Raw genomic sequence first — 25,038 nt, forward strand, 5'->3', positions numbered from 1 at the left:
TCCACAAGTAAGGGGATTTATGAACGCTGATTGCATTTCAAATCATTTCTTAAGTCTCAAACACTAAACACCCAAACTTTAGGGTTTTTGAGGAAAATTATTATAATCCAATCTAATCCAAATCAGATTCTGGTCTTAACCAATCATGCTTAAAAACATTAGCTGGGGATTTTCATTAGTCCTCTAACACACAAAAAGAACCATCACATACAAAACCTCATCAGAAAGTGAGGATGATATTTAACACAGTTTACAACTGATTGGCACTGCGACTCTTTGAGAATATGATAGCTTTTCTTCTTCTCTTTTGTCATTAGTATTTAAAACAATTCAGGACTTTTATTTCTAAAGTTTCACAGTGACATAAAACAGATCTTTGTATTCAAAAAGCTTCTCCAAACAAGAAAGACTATTTAAGATTAAAAGAATTAAGAGAATTCTCTCCCCGGTTACTTCTGAAGATTGGTTGAGTTGAAAAACCCAAACAGGAGAGAGGAAACTCCTGTTCCTGTGAAGTGTTATGAAACCAGCTTAAAGACAGAGGAGGATAAGCACAGGCCTGGTCGTGTACTTCCTGACTTCTGATTTGCTTTGGCACTACCTACTTAACGCTCTGTGCTGCAGAGTGGACGGACAGAGGTCATGAAACAAACATGCTGCTATCCATTCCAATTTGAGGAGCTGAGCTGAAACAGTGACTTGAAAGAGGCAAAGACCTCCTGAAAGAAACAAAGGTGAAGATTAAAATGGTATGGGACTGATACTATCAACTTTTCAAGGTGTTTCTGGTAATTAAACTGCAGTGAAAACAGGCTGCGATAACATTTGACTATCCTGTTTTCTTTGATACCCTACATTAGTAATCATGTTTGTGATAACCTTGTGTTGAGAAAAAAAGCTCAAACATTGTTAAACGTTTTAAAAATGTTCTGCCTTATTCAGAAGTAATCCCTGCCTTGAGTCTAAAAGGTATCCTGATCTTCTAAACTTTCCCTCTACAAGACCTGAGGCTACACATCCAGAACACTGCATGAAAGAAAATCCCACATAACCTCACAATACTTTTATGCTATCTGCAAGAGTGAAAATTGAGTAAATTCTTCAGAAAGAATATCGTTTTGATTCTGCGCGCCTCAGAATTGTGGTGATGACCTGATTTTCAGTGAATTATAAACTTCCCATGACCAGATCTGTGTCTGAGTCAATGAAGTGTAAAACCAAATAAATGAAAATGTTAAAAGGAAGAAATAAAATAGAGAGGCTATGCTGGCTTGTTGTTGAGAGGTGTTTCAGCATGTTACTGTAGACAACAAGCGTAGATTATAATATACGGGAGTAAAAAAAAAAAAAAAAATTCAGAAAATGCAGGTCATTTCTAGAATAAGGGGAAAGTTTCAGCTCAACCCCTGAACTGGTGCATCAGGATAGTCGTGTGCATTGAACTGTGACGCAGACAGAAAGACAAAGAAAGAAGAAATGTAGTTACTTAGGTAAATGTCAAGTCAGCCAGCCGGCACCAGCTGGCCTTTTAAAACAACGATTTGGTTCATGTGAGTTTACACTGCATTGAATATCCAAACTTTGAATTTATTGGCGTAGTTAAACCTAAAAGTTCAGGCTTTCATCCACTGACTGACATGAGGCGATTATCTTTGACCAGGTCGTCCCAGAAAGGAATGTAGGGTTTATTTGATAGAACGCTATGGATAATTCATCATAGGGGATTTAATTGAAAAAATAAATCACACCACAAAAGTTGGTTAAAATAAATTCCCTTTATATGTACCCTGTAATAACTCACAGAGGATGTGTATGACTGTGCAGTTCTGCTGAGGTACCGAGGGTTTTATTTGAGGCATTGCCTTAAATTTATATCCTTAGGGTGCTACAGACTATAAGAGTGGGTGCCATCCCCTCCATCACACAGGGATGGTTGTGCAGGTCTTTCTTTTATCCAGTGTATGAGATAACAATATGTTATATATTAGCAATTCATCCACGAGGTATGAGTTCAGTTTTCTCATCATTTTTGAGATTATTGCCTCTGCAATGGAAAATCGGGAACAAAGTGTGAGCACCTGGGAGTGAATGTCCGTCCAAAAAGCAGAGGGCTTGGCATCATTCAGGGTCACTGGTCCATGAAGAGGAGAGTGCACTCTAAAAGCCTGAGAAACTATTCTTCCTAAGTTGAAAACAAGCATTTTAACAGCTCAAAGGGTTGGTGTTAGACAGAGAAGGGCTGACTGTTCCTGGAGATTTCTTTTCTCCTTGACAAAGAAGAATCTCAGATCTGAGGACTAAGAAAGGAAAACTTCTCACTTTAAGTTGCATCAAATCCGCGCACTGCTGCCTTAAGGCGACAAGTTTTTCAGGTTTGATGTCGTCACTCGCTCCAGTTGCTTTGAAAAGGAAAGAAAAGATACAGTATATGCTTTGATAACACACCGTGCACATCTGCCTCCCGACTCCGCTGCTAAATGCAAAGCTTAGCATCTATAAAATGCCATTTGAAATGTCATGTGCTTGAACTGTATTTGTTCATTTCCAGTGTCAACAGCTCCCTTTTCAGAGTTAATTTTACCTTGTAGCTGTCTTTTAAATGCCTTGACATTTAAGAAGTGAATCTGCTTCCAGCTTCTTGGTTGGGTTTTATGGAAACAGGTGAGGCGGACACACCAGACTGCTTCAGTTCTTAGTTATAGTCTGGGAACAGGCGAAATCCTTGTGGTCGTGTAACCTGACATTGAGGAGATGCCTTCACCTTCGGACTAAATCCAGCCACGGAGTTGTCTCACATACCAGGCTGGGATGATACCTGATCCCACAAACAAGCTATTTTAGGTTTAAAAAGTTAAACCAGGAAGCAAACAGCCTGGTTTGAAGCATAGGTGCTTAAAGCGACACACAAGTTGATATAAAGATGATCAATCAATTATAAAATAGTCAAACTGTTTTAATAATGAAATTTAAAAGAAGAAATAAATTATTGTTATTATATTGCTAGGCGCCGCCCTGTTGGTTGTGGCTGCCTGTTGCAGCAGCTTTCTCTTCTTTGTCCTTTTCTTGTAATTTTTTTGTCTCTTTTTCGTAATCTTTGCATTTGAAGTGGGTCTTTCCTTTGTCTTGTTCATTTGTTGGTCACGGACACCAAACTGGATTTGTCTTCAGTTATATTCTTACTATTTCTGCTCCTATGTTTGTGTGGAGATCCTACATGTAACCATGGCTGCATTGTTTACATGTGAAATCAGCTGTTAGCAGCCTGTAGCATGTCAATGCTAACTGGTGCAAGGCCTGATGTTTCCCACAAGGTGAGGAAAAGGAGGTGAGGACGACGTGCTGGTTCTCAGGTGTGAGCTTAGAAGTGACGACATGGACCTGTCCTTCCATCCATCGTTATTGGGAACGAAAAAGATCTATCTTCAATAACGAATGACTAAGGGAATTCCAGGGCAGACTAGCATCATGCTATTCACAGACATGGCTAATAGAGCTAACATTAGACACCAACGCCACATTGGAAGAACTTCACCTGCTGTGAGCAGACAGGATCCAGGAGACAGACACTGAACAGACTGCTGAAGAAGCTCAGTCCTGGACCCTGTTGAGGTGGAGGCTGGATGAACTGGACAATGATGGACAAGCTGTCATCATCTATTTTCTTATGGACCTTTTTGCACTTTCAATACACTTTCTTACTTTTTTTTCTTGATTGCTGCTGTGACTCCTGAATTTCCCCTTGGGGATAAATAAAGTATTTCTATTCTATTCTATTCTATTCTATTCTATTCTATTCTATTCTATTCTATAAATGATCTCTAATCGCTCTGTGTTAAACTCATACACACAACACCAAGGGTATCTGTTTCAAAAACTCCCTTTTTAGCTCTAAGTGTCACTTTGGAGTAACTCGTGTTTTTATGACTGTAGAGGACATGGCAGTGTTTTCAGAGGTGCTTATTTGTTATGTCATTCATTCCCTCCAGTGGGATAGACTCCTGCTCCACTCCTCCTTCCACAATCCGTAAAGAGATAGCTTTGCCTGGGGTGATAATGTGAGTAGCACTTTGAAATATTCAACGAGGTATTATGTGCCCTGTTGAGGTAATTCTGTAGTCAGATAGGCTTAGATGGATGGGACTGTTTGAGCTGTGAGCTAGCAGGAAGTCCCTAAAGTAAAACCAAGAAAAGGACTGTGGAAAAGCTCAGTCCTCATGGCAGCAGACGCTGGTGAGAGGCCGTCTCTCAGACACAGCATGTCAGGCCGATGGAAGGCTATTTTACCGGACAAAAATCTATTGTGCGCCTAATCCCTGAAAGCGCTGACATGCTTTGTGTTCTGTATTATCTTTAGCTGTCCCGGATCCAACCAAAGCATGAAATCTGGGGACTCTTTCAGGAATCCATCTACATATCCAGTTAGATCAACAATCCGCCTGCAGACGCACATGTCAAAGCTTACCAGAGAAGCCTTTGCAAGTCTAAACACACTCTACACCTGCAGTATGCTTTTTTAATTACTGTGATCATTGCTTATGATAAGAAAGCACATTTAATAAAGGAACGAGTGAGACAGCAAATCCATGAGTTATGTTAAGCCTCCAATCCTCCTGCACACCTTTACTGCACTAAACTTCAAGATGTTAAAGAAATGAATAACATTTTTTTTCATCTACGTGTGTGCCTGCTGGTTTACCTCATAAGTCTCTGGAGTGAGGTTACAAAGATAGATATAACATATTCAAGATGGAAATCCCCTGCTCGAGCATATGTGTGTTCTCAGAAGAGGCAGGGGAGAAAAGACCAACTCTTTTAAGACCACACTATGCAAATGTGGAGGGAGAGACGCTATGTGGGGTATGTGGGACTGAAGGAAAAAAAGCTTTTCCAGTACAGTATGAAAAAAAAGCTCTTCTTATTTCCCCACAATAGATGAGAGTCCTTCCCAGAAACACACAAAAAAACACGTTTGTTCAACATCTTTCACACGATTCAATTACAAATTTGCATAATAATGCAACCTCTTGGATTTTCCTCTTTGAGATCCATTTTTGTGATGAACACACGGACAATCAAACATGAATTCACGTTAATTCTGCATCAAAGCTTGGAACGAGCTGATGTGAGAAAAGAAACTTTGAAGGGTTTGTGAGAGAGTAAATAAAACAGAAAGCAGACTGCCACTTGGTAAATGCTCTACTTCTAAGAGCACTTGACTCTTGATTGAATTGCGCACAAGAGATGCTGACCTTCTCTTGCCTGACTGAGGAAAGAGGTTGATTCTTCAGCACTTTACTTGACTAAATACACACATGTGTGCACACACAGCACAGACACGAGGCTGATAACCATTCTGTATCCAGGCAAAACAGCTGTGTGGCAGACTGGAAATACTGTTTTTTTTCCTAACAGAGGGTGGGGGGATACTTTTTGATCATAGAAGAAAAAGTAAATCTGACTTGTAGACTAACTCAGGGATTCAGGCTTAAGCCTTGATGTCGGGGCCAGAATTAGGGAGTGAAAAAAGTACAAGGAGAAGAGGCCCGCCAAAGGGCGCTAAACTATTCAACTGTTGTCAGTTCCCATTAATAAGGAGTCACCATGAAGGCTGAGTCAAACGTGCACAACACACAGAGGTCTCCTGAAGGCATCTCTGTGGTTTTGTCATCTACGGTTGTTTTCCATGCAAACAATCCTCTTATTCCATGTAGTAATAACTCCACAGCCAGTGCAAACAATTTCTCATACATGCATTGTAATCTCTTACACAGCAGAAGTAATGAAAACAAGGAGGATGATGGGTAGAACTGACAACCAGTGGCTGAATGTCTGACCTGCTTAAACACCTCTCCTTGAGCCAAACACAGTGAACTAACAAACAAAACCAGAGGGAGAGTTCGACCCTTCAATCCCACGTCCTGCTGTCCTTTCAATTCCACACTAAAACCACCCTGAACACTTGTCAGCTGTGTGGCAGAGCGTGTCTCGTGCGGTAATGTGAATCACGAGGGGAGTAACGAAGTGATTCCTCTCGGGTCTGTGTGAGAATGACCGAGTGTGAGGGTGAGTTCACATATAATTGCATTTGCCATATGCACATCTTCTGTTAGCTGAGGAAGAAAAAAAAATGCACAAGCTGGACTATGATCACATCACTGATGTAATAAGATAACCTTTCCACACCTGCATGGCAACAGAGACTTAAAGCAGTGCTGCCATCGACGCTATGACAAGTGTGAGACGAGGTTTTTGCTCAATATACCAAAATTAGAAACTCATTCCTTAACCTTGGAGTTTCCCCTGCTGCACAGTCTTAACCAGATTTAAACATGACGTGAGGATCACAATCAAACAGATTCTCATCTATGGAAGCCCTAAGCAGACTTTACATTGCAGCTTCTCCATTTTCCCACAATAATCAGTTGGCTTCAGTTGTTTTCTTGAGATCTTTACGTCACATCTGATAATCACTACTCAACAGAGCTGCCACAACAGAGCACAAACATTGACATGAGCTTAACTTACCCCATTACTGTGGGTGATGGCAGCATGGCATTTTGCGGTCTTTCCTGCCAGAGTGACCAGCCTATTGTTTTGTATTCTAGGTAGTCCAAAATAATCCTGTTATCACAAGAAAACAAGTTTTGTCATCTCCAGATAACAACAGAAATTAATCTGTAAAAACAGGATGCTACCTAAGAACAGATAAACAAGTCAGAATCTCTATAGAGCAAGAAATGAGTCAAATTATGAGGAAATGTTTTCTATTCTAATATCCTTGCAGGAGGATTTTCACACTGTGATTTTGTGACTGTTCATAAATCTAGCTCTTGTCATCAGTTGTTGACAGGGACTCTGTCGTTAACTGCTACAAGTCAGACCTACTTTTAAAACCAAAGTAGGCCAAGGTAAAGTACATGTGTAAATCCTCGGTGAGTGACACTGGATTTGTGACAACTCCCTGTCCACAATAATGAACTCAGTCAGGTAATTTCGTGAAATTTGGCCCTTTTCATGCAACAAAGGTGAGTCCATCTTCCCCTAAATGGCATGCTTTTATTTTACAGAGCAAAGCAATGACTCTCCAGTAAACAGAAACGCCCATGCTTCAAATACAGATTAGGGTCATTAAATATGGCGTAGTTTGACTGTAGCTTGTAAACGTGAGGGTAAAGGTAAGCTTATCTGCTGGGAGCACAGAGACTGGATCTCCGCCCCACGGCGACCTCGCATTCCAAAGATTCCCAAAGAAGCTCACCTGCCTTTTCTTTCACCTTTTAACAACATGCTTTCAAGGGCATTACCGCAGAAAAGTGAGTTGCTTGTGTGTTTTGTTACAGGAAAACTAACGCCGAGCCATTTTCCCCTTTGTATGTCAGAGAGCCAAGTTTTCATCCCACCGCTTAAGCAAGACATGGAAGACAGCGCGTGAAGGTCCCTCAAAGGTGTGCGTTGTTGGCGATGAATCGGTCACAAGATTGAGATTAGCGTAGTATTAGATTCTCTCCCACTGTGAAGAAGCCTTAAGAAGTTTGTCTTGCACTACATGCACACAAGAAAAGCACACTCTCACTTCACTCTGTAAATTCCCCACTTTCTGAGTCCCTCCTGCTTTGCGCACAGTCTCTTTTTATTTTTTCCCAGCGTTTTTCCCCCAATTATTCCGCAGTTAGGGAAGCAGCAGGGTGAAGGAGTTACATACCTGGAGAGGACTGTTGTTAAGCAGCAGCTTGCTTCTGCATTGGTACGGGTAAGTTCATCGGTAAAGTCCCGTCCTTTAGTCCCATGCATGAGGAAGAGTGAAACGCGTCTCCATAAAGCTACAGTCGAGGAGAGGAAAGGAGAACGACCCCTTCGCTGCTCCCTGCTTCCACCAGCAGTCCCAGGCAATGCGAGCGTGCATGACGTCAGTGGGAATGTGGGAAAGAAGTGCGTACTCCTGATTGGCTGTGATGTAGGCAAGGGGCGTTCGCGGGGAGGTTCACATTATTGAATGGACCAATGAGAGAAATGATGATAGTTTCCTTGGTTACAAATTTTGTCAACCTCTGTGTGAGAGGAACGAGTAAGGTAAGCTAGAGTTCAGAGGGTAAATGTAAATTTTATCCGCATTTTGTGTCACAGCAGGTTCGACACTTGTAGCCTGTGTTGCTTTGTGTTGTACTAAGAGACTACAGCTGGTTGAATGTTTAAATCCCAGCCAACCTGACTTTGTATGTGTTTGTGTGTCGGTTTGTGAGCTACAGCTTTTTTAATGTGCTGACTGAAGATAAACTGGTTAGTCCTAAGCTCTGTATTCAAAGATATGATGCTTGACATCTCTGAAGTAAAGTTAGGAATAGGAAGAAAATCAATGGCGTATGTTGTGCTATCGTTCTGTCCTGAAATATGGCTATAGCATGCCTGTTGGTGCTGTGCGGAAGAGTACGGAAGAGGATGAGGGCCAAGTGAAGAAAATGATAAATACTTCCAAATTTTTTATTTCTTTTTTTTTTTTTTTTTTTTTTTTCTTACTATTCTCCTTTTTCATCATCATCATCATCATCATCATCTTCTTCTTCTTCTTTTCCTTTTTCATCATCATCATCATCATCATCATCATCTTCATCTTCTTTTCCTTTTTTTATTTTTTAGAAAATAATAATTAAAAAAAATTGAAGTATTTTTTATGTGGCCCTAGATCAAATGACTTTGATCTCATAATTCTAATTTTTTTCGAGTTCTGACTTAATCTCAAGATTCTGACTTTTAACCTCAGGATTTTGACTTTTCACTCAGAAAACTAGTAATTTAGAAAATGGACATTTTCTTTTTTTCAGTGACTCTGATCTTCTTCCATATTGCAGAAAATGTAAAAAAAAAAAAAAAAAAAAAAAAGAAAATCATTACGTTCTGTGCCACACATAAGGGGACTTTTAGTTCTGCTAAAAGCGAGCAAAAAAAGAAGAAGGCAATTATCTTCAGTAGATCCAGAACAAAGTATGTCCATTTCAATCACAGATTATATCAGTTCCCCCATACTTCACACCAATCCATCACTCCTATTGTAAATCTTAACTGATACTTTGTCCATGCAGCTAAAACTGTCAAAGCTTAAATTGAAGAAAAAAAAACGTGTCAGGGGAGTATCAGATCACGCTGCGCCACCATCTGTCTCCTTTCAAACACAGAAACTTGTGAGACTCAACTGATTTTCTAGCAATGTCACGCAGACCTTGTTGGCAGAGTTTGGTGTTTTTGTGGCTCTATTGCTTCTGATTTGTATTCCCATGATAATAATTTAAGCCAGGTTGCTGTGTGGGCAGAAGGTTATTTTTTTCATAAAAATATTATAAAAATCTTTTTTTAAAAAGAACGATGCATGTCTTTATTTTGCAGGCAGTGCTGTGCATGCAAGTCTAACTGTCTGGCGATGAGTGGAAATAAGGATCTGCATGCATTCATTACAACCTACAGAGCAGAAGATGTGGGTAAGTCAGCACAAACTGGGTCTGAAAGATTGCTGACTTGTGACATAGGGGTCTATTGATCTGCTGAACAGATCTGACCTGAAGTCCCTGTGTTGAATTCTCCAGGTACTGTCGAGTCTTTTGATGCTTTTGTCAGAGGCAGCTTTCCTAGTGTTTGTTCACCTGCCTCTTGGAGTCACAGCTGAACTCTTAAAAAAGCTGCCTGTCACTTACTCTCTGCTACCCCCTCCACCTAATCCCTATCCTGTACAGTCTTTTCTGAATTACTCGTAAAATCCATTAGCTTTCAGCTGGTGCTGTTTCTCTGTCTTTACCTCTATTTCTGTCTTTGCTGAAGTCAGCATAAAGACTTTACTTTGGGCTCTAAGACTGATGAGATTTTCAACGATTCCAATGATCCTAATTCAGCCATATCATTTACTTTCACCCATGCAGAAAAACTGACAGTTCGGATGAAAAATGGTCTCGGCAGCTCAAAGTACAAACCTGCTGAATATGAAAGACTACAAGCCATTGTTGATGCCAAGCGCCTGGAGTCTGATCTAATTGGACAAAAGGTAAATTTTGGATGCAATCAATAAAATGTCCATGCTAAAAACAGCACTTTTATTGTAAAATCAATCCCTGTTAAATTTAATTACACAGTGATTCAGCAGCAGATGAAGAAGAATGTTCAACAACACTATGGTATAAAACACTTTTACAGCAAACAGTGCTCATAACCCTCCACAGGAGAAGCAAAATGTGACCTTATTGTGAGGTAATAAAAGAGCAGGTTATAAAAGAAGAAAATATTTGTTTGTGTACCTTTCCTATGTCTTGATGTCATACCACTTACAGTCATTGCGTAATTTTATTATTTGTTTAAGTGCAAGTAAAAGAGCTCTAATATCACCATTTTACACAGCACCATTTCCAGCTTAATGAATATTCATTTGGCTGCCTCTGTTTTTTAAGTGATTGAAGTTCATAGTAGACTCTAAGCAGAGCTGAAAGTTAATGCCAGGAGCAATGAAGATAAGGCTGTCAGACCTGCGGTGTTTTAATTGGTAAACTGTAGCAGAAGCCTTTTAGTATCATTATGGTCGCCCATGGCTCCTTCCAGCCCTACTCTCTGCATAACCTAGATAAGACTACGTTCACGTTCGGTCGCCCTGCTGAAAGGCAGGCTCTCAGAGCATCTCCCAGTGGTGATGTGATAGAGGGGAAATAAATGACCATGAGTGGCCCCAAGCATGGGATCGTTTCTGCTCTCCAGGAAAGGACTTGAGGCAGTAGTAGATACTAAAAATCCCTAAAATTTTACCTCTTGATAAGATTTCTAACCAGCAGCACTGTAGCTAAATGTGGAAAGACAAATAGGAGGGTGATGAGTTCCTGAAGCTACCTTACACTCAAATAGAAGCTATTCATCTAGGGATAATTAGAAAATGAAAATCAAGTCAGTGGTTTGACCTGGTGGTAGAGGGCAAGGTTTGATTCCAACCTGCTGCCCTTTACCAAATGTCAATCCCCACTCTCTCCTAGTTCCTCGTTCCATCCACTGAACTGATCCTTCAATAAACAACTAGAAGCCTGAGACATTATAAAGGAGGCAGATTGAGAAGTTCTGCCTGTATCAGTATAATTTCGATGACTCACACATAATGATTAAACCTTGATGTAATGAGAAAATATTAAAAGATAAATAAATAAAATATTATAAAAGTCCTTGTAGAAGTTGAAGTATCAATTATAATTTTACTTAAGTAAAAGTGTAAAAGTACTGGTTTCAAAAATACTTTAAGTATAAAAGTAAAAGTAATGTCAGGGGGACAAATGTCATTAAGGACAAAAGCCAGTGACTATAGAGTTTTGTCAAAATGTTAATGATGAAAATTTGGAGCAGCTGCTGTTGATCAGTAGGGTCTACTAAACACAGGCTGGATCGCTTCAAACTAATCGAGCTAGCCAAAATGTTTGATTACTTTATTCAGATGTTATCACAACACCCCCAGTGTTTCACCTCATGTAAGTAAAATTAATTTTATTTTCCAGATAGTTCCAGACAAACAAAGCATTCGTAATTCAAGGTTACTGTGGATAATCAATCTGAATAATTATTATGTTTTTCCTGTTAGAGCCACCGTACTTAGTAGCTGCTGTTTCTTGTTTTGTGCCAGCAGAGCGCAGCACTGGGTCTTCTTCATGTTGACTGTCATGATGCACAGTGTGTTCACCTGGCTATGGTTAGATAACCGTTCTAGTAAGAACTTCACTATTCTGGCTCATGTTCAGGTAGTGTTATGTTTATAGCTCTCAACCAACAACAATCCAAATGACTCTATCCTAATGGCGCAATTTATCTAGATAGGCTTTTATTTTTTTGTGTGTGTTTGTGTTGATCTTTCTTTCTTTTTTTTTTTACGACAGGCTGGAATGAAAACAAGACAAAATAAAACAGGAGTAACAAGTTTATTTTTAAAATGAAGGAAATAGAAAATACAGATATTTGCCTGGAAATGTAAAAAGTAGAAATAAAAAGTCATCTAAAAAATAACTACTCCAGTAAAGTATAAAAACCCCAAATTTCTACACAAAGTCAAATTCCTTTTCACTTTTTTGAGAGATACTTGGCAAAGTCAAAGACATAGCAATTGAAAATAAGTTTAACTAAGGCTACAATAAAAAAATAAAAATTCAACTTAACAAGCAAAACAAACAAACAAAGAGACAATGATAGCCCATGCAGACAGGGCACAATTGACAGGTAACCCATGCAAGATAAGATAACATTACACATTATTCAGAAAGGCTAGGACAGACAGAGCAAGAAACCTGGACAATCAGCTCATTGGTTCACTTCATTAGGCTTGCAGACTCACTGTTAGGCCATACTAGTGCCTCCAGCTTTGTAATCTAAATGTATAATATCTAATCATTACATTTGTTGAGATCATAATGCTTTCAGGCTGTTAAGCAGCACAGATTAGGTCATAATCTCAATTAAACAATTTCTTTTTATTTTGATCATGTGCACATGAAGGGGGCTGAGCTTTATTACCACCTCACTGACCCTTAGGCTAATTTTGGAGGGGGTAGATTCACCACTATAATATCCAATAAGCCACAATGGTTGGAGTTCCAGTTTATGCCCACCCATCCTGACAGATGAAATTTGGTTAGAAAAATAGGGAGAACCTCTGTTGTGTGGATAAACAGCTATACACAGACTTTAAAACAAGTTAAAACTTGAGCTTTATATGTTACGCATCTATAGGTAGTAAATCAAACAACAGCTGTGAACATTGAATTTTTATCTTTGCTAAAAAGTTAAGATTGTTTTATAATTTCAAATAACCACCAGAGTGGTATAAATGTTGTCTTTTGGTACATTTGTACTAAAGTGTGGCTGGTTTTGTTGTAAACACTACAGTCAAAAGCTGAATACTGATGCTTGACTTACTTGGCACCATGACACCAGCAATGAGTTGACGAAAGTTTTGCTCTGGGCACAGTTTTTATAGTTCAGCTGAGTTATTAGACAGCCAATGCAAATTAAGATAACCTACAATTGACTGCCTGGAAGAGGCCTAGGATGACAATTTGGCCTTTTTCTTTTAGAGCAGCAGTAGTTTCACATTGGCTGTGGATTCCAATAACTATAAAATGAATGTCACCCTGAGGGTGAACCTTCAGCACAATATATTCAAACTTCTTTTGCTCCGGCAGAAGCAGCAAAGTGGCACGTATATACAAAGTAATGACATCAATCAACAGCCTTAATCCTGCACAATTACTGTTCATGTGAGATAGATTGTACCCATGTATTAGTTATGTGAGATCTCTTTCTGTACAATTATCTGAGCCAGTGGCTTGTGTTTGAAAACACTGATAGAGCAGCTCTCTGAATGGGCCTTGTTCTTTCAAGATGAAAAGGGAAACAAATGAGAGTAGATTATCTCTTCCCTCCACCTCCCCCTCATAATAACATGCCTCGTAGTCATCCTCGCGTCATGCGTGTTCCGACTTGATTGTTTTAATTTGCAGCTGTTTATGTTGCTATCACGCTTTAGCAGTGATACAGTTGCAGTTGAATTACCAAAGTTTATGAGCCTCTCACAGACACAGTAACGATAATAAAGGTTGAAGCAGATGCCTGTGTAAAAAGACTCCTAATGTGCAGAGTGAGAAAACAACTTATTTTTATCTATCGCACACAAACTTTAAACTTTTTCACCATCTTTGCAACACCATGATTTATTTTCGGGTATGGCATAACAGAGGCATAAAATGCTCTTGATAATTGATGCATCAAAGCTGTGCATATCCAGGTTTGTCGTGATGAATTTAATTGTCAGTAGGAGGGGGTGAATGCAGTAGCAAAAGCAAACACTTAAGTAATTGTTTTCTGTGTTTATCCATTTTATTCTAGCTGTGCATTAAACCTTTGTCTCACAGATTCAGAAGACTCGCTGCACAGCCAAGGCGACCAAGGAGAGTTCCACATTACGACAGCACAGGCAGGTGTGGAGCAGAGAGAGCCCCAGGCTGCAAAAGGCTGAGTAAGAGCCCCCTATTACTCCCTGTCATTATCTGCTGCAGTTTTCTGAATGTGCTATTACACTGCGCAACTGTTCCAGTTAAGCCCCATTGAACCCAGACAGGAATGTGCATGAAAAAATAAGGTGCAAAATGAGAAAAGAAAGGAAATTTCAGTCAGATTTCTTGCAGCGAGTGTGTTGAATTAAGGCTGAAAACAGAAAAAGTTTGAGGGTTGGAGCTGTGTGGGTGCTGAATGGAGAAATACTCTCAGTCTGCCTGCTGACGCTGGAAGTGTGGGACGGGAGCCCCAGCGGTGTCATGCCTTGTGAAGTGAGAAGGGCAGCGCTAGCTCTGGGGTGCAGCTTGTTTGGCTGCGTAATGACTGTGTCTGAGCCACCCAAGGTTAATGATGTACACAAGTGTGAGCCTCAGTAATGAGCCCAGTCATAAAGATGTGCCACTAGTTGCAACTCTCTATGCATATCTCCAGTTAAATTACCACGGGATTCAAAAGCCACCTTGTCAAAAGGAAAACAGACGAAGACATCACTATGGTTACACTTCCTTTATTAACAATAATGTCAACCCTTTTCTTTCCTACCATCCTGTTATTTTGGTGCTTACATCCAGTCTGTGTTTTATCCACCAACCTCCTCTCCTCCTCTGTTTCCCCTGGATATCTTCTTTTTGTATTGAGTGACCAAAGGTTGTCATTACTTATTTTCACACTTACAGTGACTCACCTAACACATATGGGAAAAAAAATCTGTTAAGCTAGGCTCCTGCCTACCTGGGGTCCCTCATCCAGGTCTACACTCCTTCTTGCCCACCACACTCTAGTGGCTCTGAATCTCTAGCCAGACTCTTCTCCTCTGTTGTGCCCAAATGGTGGAATGATTTACCTAGCTCTACACAATCCACAGAGTCCCTTTTTACTTTAAGGGATGTCTAAAGACTAGAGATGGGTACCTTTCACATTTGAAACGATGTAGTATCGATGCCCAGTACCTGGCAATCGGTGCCGGTACTCAACGGTACCAATTTTTGGTACTTTTTTGTATTTATGTGGTAAAAAATATCAATTTGTTTAATAACAAAGTACATTTTTTTCAATTTAACATATTTACTCTTCAATATATAACCTTGCAATGCTGTGTTCATGTCTAGCATGGGCATTCTCCTACTCTTCCACTCCCTCATGTTCACAAGTATGCATTTAGGTACTTAAACATGGTACCTTTTGATTTTCAGTGAGTCGGTTGATACTTTTGACAGAATTCGGTCGGTACCTCTAAAAGTACCTAATCCGGTACCCATCCCTACTGAAGACTCATCTGTTCAGGGAACACTTGGACAGTGTTGTGCCAGCTCACACAAAAATTGAGCTTGCTCAAAATTCAGTTCACACAAGTTTAAATGAACTAGTCTATGTTCAAAGTTCATTTTTGAAAATTTTGAACTTGGCTTATGGTCCAATAGATGAACTAGCTCACGTTCATTCTTTTGCTACAAGTTCTCTTTTTTTAGTGAAGCCATATATTCTTTTATCCATATCCCTCAAGCTAATTCCCCAAATAAATGAAACCCTGTATGCTGTCATAGCACCACAGATAGAAAACTTGTGTGAACTCTCCGCAGAATGAGCCATGCTGAATGCACCGAGAGTGCTGAAGTGGTACATCTGAGTTCTGTTGCCGTATATCACAGTGCTCGGCATCTCTTGGTACCTCCTGTCACACCCTGTCACCTCTCGGCAACTTCCCTTATCTCTCTGTACTTTTCACTGCCCCAGGAGTGAACTTCACTGAAAACATGAGCATGTTCAATACATGCACTCATTTTTACTCATTCACGCACAACACTGCACTTAGGCCCTTGGTCTGACCCTTCTCCTCTTTGTCCTCAGGGATAGAATAAGTCAGAAGGTCGGACCCAGCTCTGAGTGAATATTTAGCATCACTGAATGTTGTTAGAGGTTGAATTAAATTGTTGAAGCAATTAACTGTGGTTAGTTATGGACACATTATTCTACATAGGGAAAAAAAAAATCTCAGGAAGTTATTAGAAAACATTTGAACACATATCTGCCAACACTGCCACCAGCCTTGTTAGTGTGGCTTCTGTCGAGCAATATTAGCAATCCCTTTTCTGGAACTTTTCAAATCTAAATTTGGACAGAAATCCAGAAGTCCCTCCAGTGGTATTTGAGTGTTAGGACATTTATTGAAAGGGTTGTAAAACTTTAACGTGATCTTGTAAACAGACAAGTTGGTTCAAATTGATTTGTGCACAGCTAAAACAAAATAAATACCAAAATGCCTCAGAGAATGATGTGCTTTTATCTTCTGTTGTGTCACAGGGAAAAGTTGGAGACTGATATCCATGATTTTTTAGAGATGATCAAGCCGACTGATCGAGCAGACACTGCCATCTTCTCACTCCAAGAATACGGTAAAAAAAAACAGTTTCACTGATTATTAGAAACTAGACTGATTGGTCTCTGCTGTCTGAATATTTTTGCTAATATCTGGCTTTTGGGTTTAGCTCTGCACCTCGAGGAGGAGCGAGAAGCCTTCAGGAAAGCCACAGTCGAGCCTGTTCATCATCTCAAGGACGACCTGTGCTTCAGACTGGGTGAAGTGCATCAAGAACACAGAGCCTCGGGATCAAACTGGGAACAAGTTATACAACAGGTACTCAAGTGACAGGTCTGAGTTTGTAGAAAGTCAGCAGAGTAACATTTCTCTGCACCTGTAGGTTAAAATCAAACAAACCAGGATCTGAACCTTTGGAATTTCTGCGCCTGACAACCCATGTCTTTGGTGTTTTCTGGATATTTTTATTCCCCTGGTGCACCCAAAGCCCCAAATAATGAATCCTGCCAAACAAAAACAGTCAGCCCTGCACTTCCAGCAGAAGTTTCAGCTCTTCTGCTCGTTCACACAATGATCCCAGCTTGCACACAGCGTTGCATTCACTGTCCAAGAATCTCTTGTTAGTCAGATATCCACGGCACCAAAGTCCCAAACTCTGCCTCTGGCTCTCAGAGGCTTTATGCGGGCTCCAGAGATGAATGGTGAGATTAAGGAGCAAGCAGGGGTCTTTAAAGATAGACTTTACTCGGAATGAACCGTCTGCCAGCCATTTTGTCTCCTCTGTGAGGCTCACTCATGCTTGTTTCTTTCCCATGACCCTCTCTACTCTTGCTGGCCCACTGCCCCAGCCCACCTGATTGCATGGGCACAATGGGACCCCCCACACTCGCCTGCCTCTCACACAAACACACACACACACACACACACACACAGCCATGATGCCGCCTCTGTTTGTCTTTTCCTCCCTCGTGACTTTTGACCATTTGTTCTGTTTACTTATTTCACAGCATTACTCTGCTCTCCAACTCACAACAGAGGGATCGTTTTAATTACACACTCATCCTCAGATGTTTTAGATAAGAACTTAAGGGACTGGAGAAGTTACAAGCTTATTTAAGAGAGAATATAAAGCTCACAGTCAAAGTAAAGTTATCTCTTAAGGGAAACACCAAATGTGAAAATCAGGGTCAATTTTGAATCAGTTTTTTTAATCACCTCTATTATTCTTGATGACTGTTTTTCTGATGAATGCGCTCTGAGATTTGATGTAAACTGACAAATTTACTGTTAGTTGCTGTTTCTTTACGGTGGAATATTACAAGGAATGTTCAATACCACTTTTTCAGACCGATAGCACTACGAGTACTCCCTCTTGAGTACTTTTTGATGGGTACTGCTAATACTAATACTTTGGATACATAAAATTTAGATTAACAGTGACACAAAGACAGCACAGTCACTCTGCATTTCAGTCCAAAATAGAACACAAACATCTATCTCTGAGTTTATCATTTTTTGTTGTTGTTTTTAAGGCTTGTATGGCTTTAATTAGATAGTAGAGAGGGAAGTGATAGAGCAGGAAACAGGGCAAGAGTGGGGAATGACATGCAAGAGAGAAGCCACAGGCTGGATTTGAACTCGGGCCACCTCATGGAGCACGACCTTAACCATCAGGCCATCTACGCTCCGAGTTTACGATTTTTTTAACCATAAATTAACAAAGGTGCAAAATTAAACTAACAACTGTCCGATTTTAAGTACTTTTTAAATAAATTGAAGTGCAAAATAAAAAAGTGTAATTGTTCACTCCGGCTACACGATGGCGCAACGATTAGCACTGTAGCCTCACAGCAAGAAGGTCACTGGTTCGATTCCCAGCTTGGCTGGTGGGCCCTTCTGTGTGGAGTTTGCATGTTCTCCCCTGCATGCATGGGTTCTCTCCAGGTACTCCAGCTTTCTCCCACAATCCAAAAACATGCTCATCAGGTCACTCTAAATTGCCCATAGGTGTGAGTGTGTGTGTGTGTGAATGTCTGTCTGTCTCTGTCAGCCCTGTGATTGACTGGTGACTAGTCCCCCCAGGTGTACCCTACCTCTCGCCCAAAGACAGCTGAGATAGGGGATAGACTCCAGCCACCTGTGGTGTTGTGGCAACTACTCTAAAGGAGGACTGACTTGATGTAAGATTTTTTTAACGTAAGCTACTGGTATTGGTAGCCTTCACGGGTACCAATAACTTGAAAAAAGGCTGGTACTCAATACCCAATACCAGTACTCGCCCATCCCTAAATGTTACTGTACCCATCCTCCCATTTTTGCACCATTTTTCTGGAATACACACATTAATCTGTATTTACTTAATGGTTCTTACAGCGTTGGGGTCACAGTTTGGAAGATGTGTGATCATATCCAGTGAAATGAAAGCAGAAAAGCTGCTGCGTTTCTCCTCTTCCTCTTTTTAGACAAGCACATACACCAAGGACTCCTAACAAAAGCTGGAAGGCTCTACTTTTTATTCTCAATTCAAACTCAAACATTTCATTCAAACCATTCGATCAAACATTTTATTCTGTAGAAAAGTACTTAATACATTCTATATTTGTAAAATAACTTTACCATTTTGGGGGTCACATCTCTACCATGCACACATCAAAATCAATCCCATAACAGATCCAGAGATAGAGCTTGGTATTGTGGTCGGAAAAAAATACCTTTGCAGCAAAGTTTTCTGTTTCTATAGCTTGAGCATCCTTTAAAGGGTCTTTTTTGTCATATAATCCTGCAGAAGATGTGCGACGGTTCAATATGTCAGATAAATTCCCCACAGCATTGCATCCTCTGCTCTAAACTTTAACTTCGATGCTTACCAGTTATCTGATCTGTGTGCAAACTGGAAACTAAACAACAGCTGTAATGTGTCTGGCATGGCTGCAGCCTGCAGTGAAGTCTGTGGTGGTCATGCTTGAAGAAAATGTGAACACTTTGAGATGGTTGTGTGAAAACAAGCTGCTGGAAGACAGACAAAAGAAAATTGAAGGGCGTGATGGACAAAAAAATGTGTGAGTTTGAAAAAAAAAATAGTCGATGCACTTCTTTAAAAAAAAAATCTATTTATTTTATTTGATTACGGTTTTGAAGAGTTGGTGTTTTTTAACATCTAAAGGGACGTGACAACATTGCCTTTATTGTTTTTCTCAGTTTGACAAATCTTTTCACGTATTTCAAACTTTTACTTTTAATTCCTACAGTTCTGTCTAAAACAGGGAAGCAGTTAAATTACAAGATAAACACCATGTCTTCTTTAAATAGCTGTTTTCCCTCCCTCCGATATTTAACATGATGAAAAAGAAGCGGTTACTGAACATTTGCTTTTACTGAACTACTGATGATAAATGTTTCTGAATCGAGGCGTCTGGGAGAACACAGGGGAGCAGAGTTCAAGCATCAGTGTTGATCTGAGCAGACGCAGCATAATGAGATGGAAGAACGTGTTACAGCCAATGGCCTGACAGCCTGTGATCTCTAGAGTCTAGTCTGAGGATCCCCACAGAAGCAGATTTGTCTGAGCTGTAAGCAGAGGAAAAGAGTTTTAGTGATCCCAGACTTTTAACTTTGATTTGTCTTTAAATTGTCTTTGAAACTGTGTTTCCTAAACTATTTGAGTTATTTCCATCTTTTTATCACCAGATAAACTTAGTAAAGGACCAGCAAGAGGCCATAACTGCCAAACTTCATGAAGAGTACCTGAGCTTGGAGGAGGAGATCACTGGCCTTGGCTTGGAGGTAAATTTCTCCAGCTGTTTCAGCAAATAAAGGCTCCGTTAACACGACAACTTTCCATCTGAACACGCCAAAACTCTGTGAAACGCAGTGGAAGAAATCTGCGTTCAAACGGAAACGCTGATGGACTGAAAACGCTGTAGTACGCATGCCAGGCCTGTAGGTGGTGCTATAACTGTGTTGTCCAGAAGCCGCTTTTGGGAATCATCCACCGAAGTAAAGTTGAGCCGGTCATCTGGCGTATTGGGGAATACTAAGTTAAAAAGTGGAGCAAAAGATGCACATTTTGTTGAAAGACAGTCAGCAGATACAGCAGATTGAGCAGCACAAGCACAACACGGTAGTTTGCGACGATCGTAACAACGGTACTGTTGTCCTCTTGAATACGCGCGCGCGAGGCGGAGTGTGACGTCAGTGTTTCCACTGAAAACGCCGACTTTACTTTGTGTCGGCAGCGTTTCAGAAAACCCCCACTCTTGAGGCCGTTTTCAAAAGTTTGCGTTTTGGGTCGGTTGAAACAACGTTTCAGAGTAAACGTGAGGCTGAAACGCAACAAAACTATTGCGTTTCACCCATAGACTGTCGTCATGTCAACGGCCCCTAACTATGTGACCCTTCTTCAAAAGCAGGTGTCTTCTCAGTCTAGTTTTTATCTCGAAGACAATATTTTTTCCTCCCTGTAGAAACATCTCACAAATCCTTTGGACAATCCGGTGATGAAGGAAAGTGTTCCAGAGGAGATTTTGGATTCAGACTGCCCCTACCCAGAGTTGAAGGACTCCCTGATCCAGGCCTTCCAGTCCCTGTCAGAAAGGTACCAGAACAGGCTGCAGAAGCTCCAAGAGCAGCTACAAACAGTTGACAGGTAAGCCTGACCAGAACTACAGTGCTGCTCTATAAAGATCCTCCTCTAAAGTAAGTTCTGCTGCTTTTATGTGATCTATGTGTGATGACACTTCCTTCAGTTGTTCCCCTATTTCTTTATGGAAAAATGCTTTAAATTATTCCCATCAATCCATTTTGATAAATCTTTCTATAGGCAGAGCAGAGCAGAGCCAGATGACAGATTTACATTATCAGCGGTACATTAACAGCATATAGGAGCGCAGTCAGCTCTCTGACAGACACAAGTGTTTCACAGCAGGAGGTTAATTATACCAATGTGTCAAAGTCACTTTACATCTTGATTTTGATTTCCATATGGAAGCTTTATAGCACCGGTGGCTTCTGTTAGTAGTCTGCATGTACAGAGACTGACTTTATACACTGAAAGGATGATATGTCATAGTGTTATATTTTAATGTACTTATTCATGATTCATCTCTAAGTGTGTTTCATTTTTTAATTAAGCTGATTTTTTTATTGCCCTCACTGTGACATGTTTCAGGTTCTGTGGCTGGTGTGAAGATGATCACCATCGCTTCCAGTTTACCTTATCTCAGTACATTCCTGATGAGGTAGCCAACCACAGAGTGCTCTGCATGGACATGCTTCAGAGGCTCTTCCCCCAAAAAACAAGACAGGAGCTGGTCAGTACTCGCGGTTTGTTATTGAGAATAATTTAACCCCTTAATGCCTGTAGTTGCAAATTTGCCACATACCCTGTCAGGTCTTGATGCAGCTGAAATGGCCTTCGTATCTCATTATTACCTGCTGATTCATATTCTACACATACCAACGATGGTATCAGATCCACTATTTCACAATATATTTGTCAGGGGATGAACTTCTCATTTCTATATATAATATATCTTAATTAAACATCTGTAAGAATGCAAAAACACATAAAAACAATCTATTATTATAATTGTTAATTGATTCAGTCATTAAGGGGTTAATGTTGTGCTGTTGGGTTTTATCGAAACACATCCAAGGATTTGACTCAGTGCTATTTTTGCTGTAGTATCAGATTTAAAAATGACAGTGATGTCAGAGCTCTAATAAAAAAGCTGTAAATCTGCAATTCTGTCAAATTCTGCCAGTTTCAAGTTTGCAATTTTTAAAATTAAATCCGCCGAGCAACAAAAATTTCATCACAGAAAACTGAATTCACTCTTTTGTTGGAGGACTCTTCTTTTGTCTTTTTTTGATTGTTGTGGACACACATTAAAAGTTTGTTGATTCTTTTTCAATAAGCCCCAAACACTAGAGAAAAAACTAATTTCCTCCGTCAAGGAGGTTTTGTTTTTGGGAGAGTTCAACTGTTTGTTTATTTGTTTGTTTGTCTGTGAACAACAAAATCCAAAAAGTTACCAACAGATCTTGATGAAATTTTCAGGAAATGTTTAACATGGGATAAGGAAGAAGTGACTAACTTTTGGAGGTGATCCGGATCACTGTCTGGATCCAGAATTTTTTTTTAAGGATTCTCAATCATTGTGAGATAGAGCCGTCTTCACCATATGTGTATATAACTCCACCATAAATCGTCAGATTGCTTTGCAAAACAATACAAGACAAGGTCACCATAATTTCTGACATGTAAAAGTATGATCCAGATCCTGGCAAAAATTCAGGATACTAAAATCCTGAATATGAAATATGTAGTGGGTCATCATCAATTATTGTACAAACCTGCAACTAACAGCAAATTGTAGCAGACAGTCTGCTGAAAGGGAGTATAACATTTAAGTAGGACAAAAGTGTTGGTGACAATCACCAGATGCTTGGTGGAGGTCTGCGCTCTTTGAGTGCTTTTCTAGTTTTCTCCTGAGTTCATCTTCTTAAGATTTTGGGGGGGAACTCTCAATGAGACGATCCGATGGTGACATGTTCAACAACATACATCAGTTTTCAGAGTGTGTGTGACACAAAGAGGAGAGTTTTAGCTTGTAATGAAAAGACAGGGGTTTTTATAGATTTATTTATAAATTTTATATTTTTGTAGATTTTTATAATCTACAAAAGCAAACAAGATCAGTAACGTCAATATTAACTATTTCTATACCCTTACTTGTACAACCTTGAACTGCTGCCATGGGGTTTATATCTTTTGTTTACCTTTTTATGATAATAACTGACACAACTGACTGTTTAAAACGAACAAGGTAGGATTATTTTTGCTGAAGACACAATTTGTGCATGTACAAGTCAAAATTAGCAAAGGGATCAGAAGTACTGCTTTGTCCACCAGGGGGTGCCAAATCAACACAAACCAAAAGTTTCTCACAGGAGCTTTAAGCCATCTTATATTTAAGTTAGCTGTATATTTTTTAGTGAATAAATTAAGATTAAGACTCTCAAGGGTTGAAATTTTCTGCCTCAGACTTAGTTTTGATTGAGCTTTGAATTTACTCTAAGAAAAGAAAAACTCACAAATTTCAACATGTCACCTTGCACTCCGGGAAATCTTTTCATTATTTTTCTCGTGTTAGAAAGCGCACAGTATATTCTTGGCAGGATCATCTGATGCTGAAAAGACAAATGTTTGTTCTAGTCTCTGCTTGGAGTGATTTTATCTGTTTCAGATGAGTCTGTTTTTTAACTCAGTTAAATTAACACTCAGAATCTGCTTGATACAACACTGTGGCCCACAAACCCATGAGCAGTTACTGGTTTTGCACCATGGTGAAGGGGGAGATCTGGATAAATATTTGACAGCTCTATTTTATTTCTTTCATGAAGAAGTTGCACAGACCAGCCCCAGCTCCTTATATTCAGGTATACACAGTTCCACACACTCATATCTGAAAATTCAGCTCCCCTCCTTAGCTCGAAGCATCCCTGCAGTGTGAGTCCCTGACTCCCTGATCAATGTGGCTCAACAGCCTGAGCGGCGCAGGCAGACACACAGTTAAGCACGGACAATGACTTGCTCAGCACGCCGCAGGATGTGCCATGTCACCCACTGTGGACAACTCGCTCACGCCGCCACCCTGGCATCACCATGACAACCGCCAGCCCCTGCTCTCCTTCCTCTCACACTTGCACCCGGAGACCTGTCCTCATATCAGTTCCAGCTGGGTACTGCGTTTAGAGCTGTGATCGTTCAGCCTTTGGGGGTGTGACAGGGAAAGATGTGTTTCTCAACACTCTCTCTGCACACTTTTCACCCTCCCTGAAACAGAGCTGATGTAGTGGGCTGGAGGGGGGGCTTGCTGATTCCACCTCATCCAGCTATTAGTCATAATTAAGCTAGCTTGCATATGCTGGGTAATTAGAGAGCGCTACAGTAGGTTGCTGAAACCTCACTGATTGAATTCATATATGCTATTTTTCAATCTGTTTAAAAACTCCCAGTTTAACTCGGGCTTGTTTTGGCATGTTCTGCATCTGAAACCCAAATTAAGTGAACAAGTGCAACATTGATTACAACCCAGTAAGCTCAGAGGACAGTCCCCCTGTGACTCTGAGTGTTTTGCTCCATTAAATACATAGAGAAAAAGAAAGTCCTGGATGTGTGGCACGATTCAGCTATGTGAGGATATGTGCTTTAAAGGTCCCACATTCTGCAGTTTAATATGGATCATTGATGTCTTCATGAAATGGTAGTAACATGTTTTGGTCCAAAAAGCCGATAAATCAAGCACAGCAGCGTTGTTTCCAGGCTCTCATAGCCCCTCTGTTCAGAAAGCTCTGATTTAGTGGGCGTGACCTTCATATGTAAATGAGCCATCGCTGATACTGCCCCACTCTTCCGCGTCACTGAGAGCGGTGCCACGTGCTCGAGTGCACAATGTTAAGAAAACAGTGAAGCTCGTTTACCGTGAAATTACAGGCTAAAACAACAGGCTAACCGCAGCTACAGTTAGCATCCTGAAGCTAACACAGAGACAGGGGGAACACTGAGGAAAAGCTCTTACATCTGCTCCATAGCTCACAGCATTTAGAATAAATAAAATACTCGCATTTTCAGGGTCAGAGGTTTGTTGGCTGATGGTTGGTAATGC

The 25,038-nt window shown here is 40.3% G+C and overlaps 2 protein-coding genes across 8 annotated transcripts in view; one reads left to right on the forward strand and one right to left on the reverse strand.

Annotated features, from left to right (window-relative positions):
* pkp4 (plakophilin 4) overlaps positions 1-7,895 on the reverse strand; it is a 96,817-nt gene extending 88,922 nt beyond the window's left edge. For 4 of the 5 annotated variants that reach the window (XM_074694190.1, XM_074694188.1, XM_074694189.1 and 1 more), the window contains exon 1: positions 7,703-7,895. The gene's annotated coding sequence lies outside the window, so the exon portion shown is untranslated. Of the gene's footprint in view, positions 1-6,525; positions 6,622-7,702 lie in introns of all 5 variants that reach the window. The other variant, XM_074694187.1, reaches the window with a different exon arrangement.
* Positions 7,242-25,038, forward strand: part of LOC141807969 (coiled-coil domain-containing protein 148-like) — a 35,108-nt gene continuing 17,311 nt past the window's right edge. The window contains exons 1-9 of one of the 3 annotated variants that reach the window (XM_074694192.1): positions 7,242-7,313; positions 9,379-9,470; positions 9,906-10,027; positions 13,911-14,014; positions 16,354-16,445; positions 16,539-16,687; positions 20,057-20,152; positions 20,833-21,014; positions 21,537-21,678. In XM_074694192.1, the coding sequence (XP_074550293.1) occupies positions 9,413-9,470; positions 9,906-10,027; positions 13,911-14,014; positions 16,354-16,445; positions 16,539-16,687; positions 20,057-20,152; positions 20,833-21,014; positions 21,537-21,678 (945 nt within the window). In that variant the 5' untranslated portion in view covers positions 7,242-7,313; positions 9,379-9,412. Of the gene's footprint in view, positions 7,314-8,032; positions 8,071-9,378; positions 9,471-9,905; positions 10,028-13,910; positions 14,015-16,353; positions 16,446-16,538; positions 16,688-20,056; positions 20,153-20,832; positions 21,015-21,536; positions 21,679-25,038 lie in introns of those variants that run through there. The other 2 variants (XM_074694191.1, XM_074694193.1) reach the window with 2 other exon arrangements.

This window comes from Halichoeres trimaculatus, unplaced genomic scaffold (genome assembly GCF_033239565.1).
Source record: "Halichoeres trimaculatus isolate MK-OKI-2021-1 unplaced genomic scaffold, fHalTri1.1 fHalTri1_scaffold_19, whole genome shotgun sequence".
NCBI classification, from domain to species: Eukaryota; Metazoa; Chordata; class Actinopteri; order Labriformes; family Labridae; genus Halichoeres; species Halichoeres trimaculatus.